The sequence below is a fragment of the Trachymyrmex septentrionalis genome, unplaced genomic scaffold (assembly GCF_001594115.1).
Source record: "Trachymyrmex septentrionalis isolate Tsep2-gDNA-1 unplaced genomic scaffold, Tsep1.0 scaffold63, whole genome shotgun sequence".
NCBI classification, from domain to species: Eukaryota; Metazoa; Arthropoda; class Insecta; order Hymenoptera; family Formicidae; genus Trachymyrmex; species Trachymyrmex septentrionalis.
Window position 1 is genome coordinate 756,860 of NW_017305811.1, and position 9,898 is coordinate 766,757.

At 30.1% G+C, this 9,898-nt stretch overlaps 1 protein-coding gene across 4 annotated transcripts in view; it reads left to right on the top strand.

Annotated features, from left to right (window-relative positions):
• Positions 1 to 4,673: 4,673 nt before the first annotated feature.
• Positions 4,674 to 9,898, top strand: part of LOC108753064 (nucleobindin-2) — a 6,430-nt gene continuing 1,205 nt past the window's right edge. For 2 of the 4 annotated variants that reach the window (XM_018494407.1, XM_018494409.1), the window contains exons 1-10: positions 4,674 to 4,848; positions 4,912 to 4,973; positions 6,891 to 7,024; positions 7,090 to 7,206; positions 7,648 to 7,869; positions 7,973 to 8,078; positions 8,421 to 8,497; positions 9,079 to 9,181; positions 9,266 to 9,446; positions 9,545 to 9,701. In XM_018494407.1, coding sequence (XP_018349909.1) covers positions 4,694 to 4,848; positions 4,912 to 4,973; positions 6,891 to 7,024; positions 7,090 to 7,206; positions 7,648 to 7,869; positions 7,973 to 8,078; positions 8,421 to 8,497; positions 9,079 to 9,181; positions 9,266 to 9,446; positions 9,545 to 9,701 — 1,314 coding nt within the window. In that variant the 5' untranslated portion in view covers positions 4,674 to 4,693. The remainder of the gene's footprint in view (positions 4,849 to 4,911; positions 4,974 to 6,890; positions 7,025 to 7,089; positions 7,207 to 7,647; positions 7,870 to 7,972; positions 8,079 to 8,420; positions 8,498 to 9,078; positions 9,182 to 9,265; positions 9,447 to 9,544; positions 9,702 to 9,898) is intronic. The other 2 variants (XM_018494408.1, XM_018494410.1) reach the window with 2 other exon arrangements.

Here is a 9,898-nt window from a genome sequence, read left to right on the forward strand (position 1 = left end):
ATTATATGTTCTTCCCACTAGTAATAATAATGTTAGTAATAGTACTGTCTAATAATAATAGAAATTTAGTATCATATGATTAATATGGATATATAATGATTATTTGTTTAAATCCAAATTATTAAATAAATAAATTTAAGTTTTATACAAATAATTTGCTAATTTTTCAATGATTGCTCTAACAAAAGTATGGTTACAGATGTATATATTTAATTTTCTAACTGTTATTTTGAAATCATTTTTAGGTATTGGACATCCCGCTATTCCAGAATATTAATTATTAATTTATATATGTACATACTTTTCTATGATAAAATACATGCAGATATTATGAGATTATATAATATTTAACAAATTTTATTTTTTGTCGATAAATTTAATTAAAATTGTGTGGCTACAAAAAATTCGAGATAAGTTGAATGGGTACCCTTGTATTAGCGGGATATTAATAATTAAAATTTTTGAAAAATATAGAGAAATGAGGAATAGTTAAATTTTACATAATAAATTTTTTAGTATAAAAGTTCTTAAAATCCCGTTATTATCGGGTTCGACTTATCTTGAACAGTTCGGTACCCGAGAAACTTTTGTATCCATACATATAAAAAAAGTACAATAACGCATGTATTTTATTATTATTAAATATATTCCTTTGTAACCACTATTTCATAAGGAAATTATTCTATTCTATTCATTTTTAATAAGAGATGATTTTTAGTGATATGTGGCAGTACATATTTTTTCGCGAATTTTAATTATATTAAAGATGTGATAATTAATTGTGATTGACATGCTAACAAAATTATTATTATCGTAAATGGTCTGAAAATTTTGGGATTCATAGCCTCCTGTAACAAGATCGCTGATGTTTGACGGATTGATTAACTTTTCTTTATGAATGGACTTTGCGAATTTAAAGTAGAGAGTATGCTCTTCACTGAAGATTATTCTTCTTTTAATCGGATGCTAACTATAGCGTACCACGAGGCAGAGGAATCTTGATGTGATCACATTATTCGGCTAAGTTATTTTGAACGTTAACATCTTAAAAAGTCATTAATGTATTTATGAAAGTACTGTCATAAATATATTAATGACTTTTTGTCACAATATTAATAAGTTTTGTAATCGCAACCCGGGAAAAAATGTTTTATATATATAATTATAATTATTAATTATATAATTATATAAAATTATATATATTTATATATATTAATATTTAAAATTATATATAATTATATATACAATAGAATATGTCCATTTATATACAATTATATAAAATTATATATAAAACATTTTTTTCCGAGAAGTTAATAATTAATAGTAAACGATAGTGTTTAGTTGTTAGTATTTCATTTCGCGTTAGTATTTCATTTATCAATATTTCATTAAATATCGATTTAGAAAAATTTGTGTTATCGTGTATTTTCGACGTTTTCGTATAATTCGATATTACTAAAATTTGTTAGTTGTATGCTCTTATAATATCATTTTTATTATATTTTGAACAGTTTTTATGATTGTATATATTATATTGTAAAAAAATAATTGTTATTATGGTAGTATTGAATTGTATAAAGGATTTCAATAAAAGATAATATTTAAAAAAATGTAATATCATTAGCGAAAAAAATACAATGAAATAAATAGACATAAAAATTAATTAATTAATTCAAAATATACTTACCTGCAAAAACGGGCTACTAAATTATCAAATTTATTAGTAGCTCATTTTTTTTTAATAGGTGAATATATATTTACAAAGAAAAGAGGACCGCCGATAAAATTGGCGGGGGTGGTGGAGGGCCTCTAGCTCGTTTTTGCTAAATTAAACCTTAAATTGACAATATATGATTCAAAAAGTTTGAATTTATTCAAAGTCTTTATAATTATTATAGTAATTGTAGAGACTTTGATAAAATATATAGTAATTATGTTTAGTTAAAATGGAAAATCTGTCTAAAGAAACATAATTTCGTAATTTCATTTTTATGCAGACACATTTATAAAACAAAATTTGCTTGTTGTAAATTAACTTGTTTGAATATTCAATTTCGTTTATTAAAATTCAACAACTTTTATTTCCATAGTAGGAGATGCAAAATTAAAATTTTTGTTCAAGGACCCATTAATAAAGATTGTATTATTAAAAGAATTATTAAACAAAAATGTAAAGATTTTTATTGCAGAACTAGAATTCGAATTTTCTTCAATTATACGCGAATGTTGTATTGTGATATGTATGTATTTTGTAACCATCAGTTCTGCCATTGGACGCGTTCAAGTCGACAAAGCGGCTAGCCTTCTTGCTAAATGAATATATAATTATATTGGTTGTTACTTATAGATCCAATCAATGGCAGCGTTCAGTAGAGAAAAACCGCTCACTGAGCGTTACCTAATCTTACAACATAAGAGAAATAATAAACAGTAATAAATAAATAAAAAATATGATATTAAAGATTATCTGTAATAGACAAATTATTCTACATTATGTATTATAATAAATAAACATATTAATTATATATTAATCCCTTTTTTGCTCAGTGAGTAGTTTTCTCTGAACGCAGTCAATCACATTCAATCGCTCGGTAAATATGCTAGCAGCTTTGTCCAGCTTGAACTCGCCAATGAAAAACGCTAGAATTATTATATGATAAAGTAGCGCATTAATTGATTCGCTATGTTTCAGGAATTCCCGTCCTATATATTTGAATATCTATATTTGTGTTACTTTTAAATTTTAACAGTATAATTAAAATTAGATATTTTAAAGGTGTTAACAAATATAAAAATTTCTTACATTACGGTTTTGAATCGTGAAAGCTCTGCTTTTTTTGCACATGACAAAGCAGTACAAAAGCAGAGTTCTTATTAGATATCGCTCATCTCTCATAGCGTTCAGTGTGCATTAAGGTCGGTATTCATAGTCGGTTCTTATTTTAGAATCATCTTAATTAATGTCCTAACATGCTGAAGCCTGTTCTACAATAGGGTTGCAAGCAAAGTTTCGTAAGAAATTAATAAATCGTAGTTGATTATTTTCGTCATATTCAACTGTGATTGGCCAATTTCTTACGGTTTATGACTTTGCGACCCTATTGTAGAACAAGCTTAATACAACTTTCTGATTGGTCCATGATATTTTAAAATTGCACTTAAGACAATCTTAAATATAAGATCTAATTATAAATACAGGCAGAGAGAAATCTGAATGTCTATTAATTTTATAGATTTTAGTTATTTCAGCGATTTCAGCGATTTATTTCCATCAAGAGCACCAAAAAAAATGGATATTATATTGTGTGATTTACATTCCACTTCTTCAGAGGACAGTAGTTACGCAGCGGCATTTTGCAGGAAGAAGGCTTTCACGTCCTCTCTCAGGTTTGTCTCTGATGATAATAAAATATCGCGGGACATTGAAATTATAATATGGGATGCTTCCAATTTTTAATAAAATCTCAAGCCATTATAAAACTGACAAATCTCATGGGATATAAGTATTTATTCATATATAAATTTTTATTTCTTATATTTATACATTTTTTAGAGCTTAGTACAGTTATTTGCAATTTATTCTTGATTGAAGTCGATAATGCAAATAAGCTTCAAAAAATGTTATAAATATAAAAAATAAAAATTTCTTTAAAAATAAAAACGTCTTTAAAAAACAAACGTTATTTGGACAAAACTTTGAAGATGTCTAAAAGATGTTCCTTGGAAGACTATTAAAGTGTCTTTAGAATGTTTTTTAGATTTATTACCGACGAGATGCTATTAAAAACTGTCAAACCCTGGGCAAATTTTCGGCGGTATAAAAAGGGCCTCAAGGGCCCGGAGGTAATTGAAGAACGCATTATCGACAATTGATATAAATTTGCTATTATTAACGTAAATATTTGGCTCGTACATTATTAAATTTATGATTTTTTATTATATAAATGTTCCATAAATAAATGCATACTTGTAAAGCTATAATATTTTATATATTGCAGAAAAATTATTTCTCTACAGTTATCATCTCTGTTGATAATCAAACTTTGATGATAGCACTGAAATCACAATTTTAAAGAAAAATTGAGTATTATTGAGTTTTTTGTCCAAATGATGTTTGTTTTTTAAAGACGTTTTTATTTTTAAAGAAATTTTTATTTTTTATATTTATAACATTTTTTGAAGCTTATTTGCATTATCGACTTCAATCAAGAATAAATTGCAAATAACTGTACTAAGCTCTAAAAAATGTATAAATATAAGAAATAAAAATTTATATATGAATAAATACTTATATCCCATGAGATTTGTCAGTTTTATAATGGCTTGAGATTTTATTAAAAATTGGAAGCATCCTGTATATTATAATTTCTAAATGCATAAATACGTCCACTAAACTAATAAATCATAAAATTAGTACAATATTTTCAGTTTTCCTCTTAATTACTCCAATATTCACAAGGACGCGAACACCCGTAAGGATGTCGATCTTTGATAGTATCTCGTCGGTGGATTTATGCATGTTGTCTGGGTAACGTATTTGTGAGCGCATGGTATATGGATTTGAAATTCCCACTACTTATCACGTGACTTATTTAGTTCGCTCAGATCCGAGTTCTCTGATAAGCGGCGCTGAAATCGTCGAGAATTTTCCCAAGTTGGGAAGGAGTTGGGAGTGGGAGTTTGGTGGAGTTAGATGGTCGGGCTGGTCCGAATCTGTGTGTCCGACGTGCCTCGCTTATCTTACTCGGTCAGTCTTCAGTGTCTTCAATCAGTTTCAATTACGGATATTTGGCGATTTGCTGGCTACGATCTGTCATCTGAGTATTCGGTGTCACGACGCCCTTTAGCGTAAGCTAAATCTATTTCTTTTAATTTCCTCTATAACCTACACAACGCCGTGTGTTCTCACAGGGAAAGCTCCGATTGCTCCGAATTGATCACCATACTCTCGCTAAACTTTCACCGTAGATTTCGTAAGTGAATTTCTGCACGATCTCTCGCTCGCGACCTTGATTGCGTTTATTTGCCTTCATACATATATTCTTTTTGCATACATCAGTTTACATTCACCGCATGCGTGTGTGCGAGCCACTGTTGCACACGCATGTTTCAAGAGGAACGCGCGAAATAACGTCAATATCATGACATGTGTCGCAATCGACTACCTCGAATACCCGGTTGAATAGGTGACGCAAGTACGCGGAACAAAACTATTTCAACTCTTCGCACGTTTGTATGCGGAATAATCCGAAATAAAAAAGTGGCAAGAAATATAAAAATGCGATATAAATAGAATGTAATGTAATACATAGGGCACGTCATGACACACGTATAGAAGATATGTGTGTACTTGGTAATTACATATGTGGATTGACACATGTCTGTTCTACTTTTATCGTTTGCCATTGCAAGAAATGTTTATTTGTATCCTTGACTATCTTCGAATTTCTTCATATAATCTATTGGAATTTTTGTATAATTTTATAATTTTTTTAAAAGATTTTTCCCAGATTTTTTTTCTAGAATCACTTACATATATACGTGAAGTCAGAAATATTCTGAGATTTCTCATTCTATAATTTTCGAGGAAAAAATTGAAGAATTTTTTTCCATCAGAGATATGTCGTATGAAACGTACGCGAAGACATATGTTTGCGGAAATTGGAAATAAACAAAGGATCCATCGACAGTTTTTCTCAAACAGATGTTCTCAGCAGCAAGCGCTCTTTTATCTTTGCTCTTATATCTGTTACTCGCTTTGACTATGTATATTGTATGTGATCGCCGCGTCACATGCCGCACATCTACATTTACGTTAATTTAATAATCGATGACGATCGATCGTTTATTATGCTATTTTGCTCGCTTCCGTGTGTGTGTGAGTTCCAAGGACTATATCGAAAGTTACTCCACCTTGGAAATTCGTTTACGAGCTGTCATGATCAACCATCCGCATGCACGCTTTCGAAATCTGTGGTCGTGTTTTGTGTGACGTTGCATTTTAGTGACGTTTGTTCTTCAGTAGCTCTGTGAATCACGGATTACGTTTATACGGACTTTACTAACGTAATAAGAAACTGGCCAATCACAATCGTTCCATTCTTCAAAGGAATAGCTATGATTGGCCAGTTTCGTAATTATGAATGTTATTAGTTATTATGAGTGCATTCCGAGTTAGTGTATGTCCACACAACTTGCATAGCCGCATAAATATATGCTTAAGGAAAATTATTCACTCATATTTTACGTATTAGATCCTTGTGATAGAAATGTGATTCGATAATTTCTTTACGCATACATTTATGCGGCTAAAGTTTTGTGAATACATCCTAATGCTTGTTCTATAATATAATAGAATCATAAGCCGTAAGAAATTAACTAATCATAGTTGATTATTTTTGTCATATTCAACTGTTATTGGTAAATTTTTTACGGCTTATGACGCTATTGTAAAATAAGTTTGAATCTGATTAAGAATGTCCGTGTAAACGTCCGGAGCAGCAGTAGTTATCATGACACCATTCGTTCGTACGTGTTGTATTTAGACAACACTCGAATCCTGCTGGCTAAAACCAGTTTGTCCTTGACACAAGTAAAAATAACACCAAAGCTAATCTTTCGAATTTTCTTATTGAACGTTTTCTATGTACTCGATGCATGTCATCATCATCATCATTAATCAAGAACTTTCAACAAATAAAAGATAACGCGTGAACTGTCAGTGACAGGAATATAAATTACGACTGAAATTTGAATAAAGCGTAAAAATCAAGTTAAGCGTAAACAATGGATTTCAAGGGAATAAATGTATTCTTTGTTTTTACTTCATGTTAGAAAAAAAATTCTTTTATGATTCCTCTTCGTTGGTGTATCTTTCTGTTTGGTTTTAGTTCCAGAAAAAATGCGGTACCTGCTACTATTTTTAGTAGGTTTGATAATACAAACATCGGTCGCGCCGCCTGTTGAAAAAAAAAACGAGGATCACAAAGATAAGGAGAATGAGATCGACGATTCAGACGATTTGGTAGGTATATTTTTGGGATAGTTCTAGCGATCTGGTTTGAGTATAAATAACGTTCATTTTTATAGGGAGATCCGGAATATCAAATGGAATATCACCGATACTTAAAGGAAGTGATCCAGGCTTTGGAAAGGGATCCAGAATTCCGTGCAAAATTAGAAAACGCTAAGGAAGAAGATATACGTGTAAATCTCATTAAGAATAATTGAGATTAATTAATTTATACTCATGATTGTAATTTATTTATATTACACTCTTTGACGAAAAAAAGTTGCGCACATTGGAATTGATTTTTGGCGATACGGTTTCAACTCGACTTTTCTCGTAGATCTTGTTGAGAGAAAATCGAAATAGTTTTGTGGCATTTTGCCGTATCACCATTTCTAAAATAATAATTTTATCGGTTGTTAAAGAATATAACTACAGCGTTAGTTATTTCTCGTCGTATCCAATAGTATTAATTCTTTTTTCAACAATAAAATTTCACGATTTTTACATCTGTGATACGCCGATCCGAGTATAGATTTTAGATCAAAATCTATGAGTATCGAATATTAAATACTTTTTGTTTACATAGACGCACTTAAATGCAATTTGTAATTTTAATTGAATGCTTTTGTACGTAGACGGGCAAGATTGCGCATGAGCTGCAATTTGTAGACCATAAGGTCAGAACGAAGCTGGACGAACTGAAACGAGAAGAATTGGAGAGGCTGCGACATCTCGCTACCAAAGAGTATAATCGTAAAAATGATTTGGATATAGAACATTTAAAGATAGCGGAGCATTTGGATCACTCTAACGCGCATACGTTCGAAATAGATGATCTGAAGAAATTGATCGCTAAGGTAGAATGTCTCTTGATATCTGGATTTGTCGAAAATATTTAAAAGGTCTTATATGAACTGCCTTGTTTAATCACTTGTATATTATTGTTTTAAAACATTGCAGACCACGAAAGACTTAGCTGAAGCCGATAAACGAAGACGACAGCAATTTAAGGAATATGAGATGCAGAAGAAATTCGAGGAAGAACAAAAGATGAAGGGTAATACCGGTAACAGTACATGATGTTTTTTTAAGACAGCTTTTGTATCAAGCAAATAGTATCAAGCTCTGCAATCTGTATTTATAAAATTGGAAATTACAGAATAGTAGATTACACAAAGAAAAGTTCAAGAGAATAAAGTTCTTAGAATAAAACTAATTAAAATGCTATTATTCTACGAAAATTTGTGTGTTGCGCGCACGATATAGTGATATAGTGATATATAAAGATGTGTCGCGTTTTATCGGTAAAACAACGATTCAGATATCACTGTAGGATCCTCTTGAGTTTGCTTATTACAAATTTATACGTAAACGTCACTTTTGTATTAATGTGTTTCGTTTTTGGAAGGTATGAAGGAAGAAGAGAGAAAAAAATATGAGGAAGAATTAGAAGCGATGAAGAAGAAGCACAAGGATCACAAACCTGTAAGTTGAGAAATGGATTTGAAGTAGCTCTCTTTGTTCTCTTTTCTAAAACTTGCTTAAGATTAATATGCAATTAATAATTCGTGATTTGCAGTGACTATTCGTATGAGATTCATGAATAATGTGAATGGATAAATCGAGTTAGCTGTTTGTACTTATCAATTGTATTAATTTATCAGCAAAGTGCTTTTTTGACAAGAAAATCGAATAGATTAATTATCTGCTCTAATGGATTTTTTATTACGGTAATTAATCGCATTGATTTTTCAATAGAATTTTAATGAATGGAATAATCACGTTTCGCATTTTTATGAAAGCTATAAAAGAATAGAACTTATTATTGTGAAATGTCCCAAGAATAAGAGTCACAATAATAGAATATCACAATAATAATAAAAAATTATCAAATTATCACGAAGTACAAACGAATCATAAACTGCGAATGACGAATTATGAATTGTGGGAAGTCCACCATTAGTAAATAACGAAATTCCGAGAATCTTATATAAATATTGAGTAAACTGTGGAACAACAATAAATTGCATATGCTTTGATACAAGCTTAATAATATATACTTACAGTTGCATCATCCCGGTAGTAAGCAACAACTGGAAGAAGTATGGGAAAAGCAAGATCATATGGAAGATCAAGAATTTGATCCCAAGACATTCTTTCATCTTCATGGTAAGAAAGATAATCATTTTACTACATAATTAATTATTATCTTAAAATAGTTATTTTATACATATACATGACAAATCAATCTAGATTTGGATGGAAATGGTTACTGGGATCAAGACGAGGTGAAGGCTTTGTTCTTGAAGGAATTGGATAAACTTTACACAGAAGGCGCACCTGAAGATGACATCTACGAGAGACGGGAAGAAATGGAAAGAATGAGAGAGCATGTGTTTAATGAAGCTGATTTTGATCGCGACGGTGTCATAAGGTACATATTTTAAAATTCACATTCAAAATTTTTTATGCTAATTGGTTATCAGAATTGAAACAAAGAAATGTACTATTTTGTATTTTTTCTCATTACAGTTACCAAGAATTTTTAGTACAAACGATGAAACCAGATTTCCAGCAAGATGAAGGATGGCAGGGATTGGATGAGCAGCAAATTTATTCTCAACAAGAGTATGAAGCTTTCCAGAAGCATAGACAGGAAGAAATTCAGAAAATGGTTGCTAAAGGAATGGTACGTTAATTTTATCAAATTAATTTATCAAATTTAATCTTGAATGCACTTAAAAATTTGAATAGAAAAATCGTAATTTATTTAAATCCAATTGTATATTTCAATGATTGCTATAGGATTAAATCCCCGCATATGTCGAGTTAATTTTATATTTTTATATATTATATTAGACTTTGAATGTTTTATATATATATATA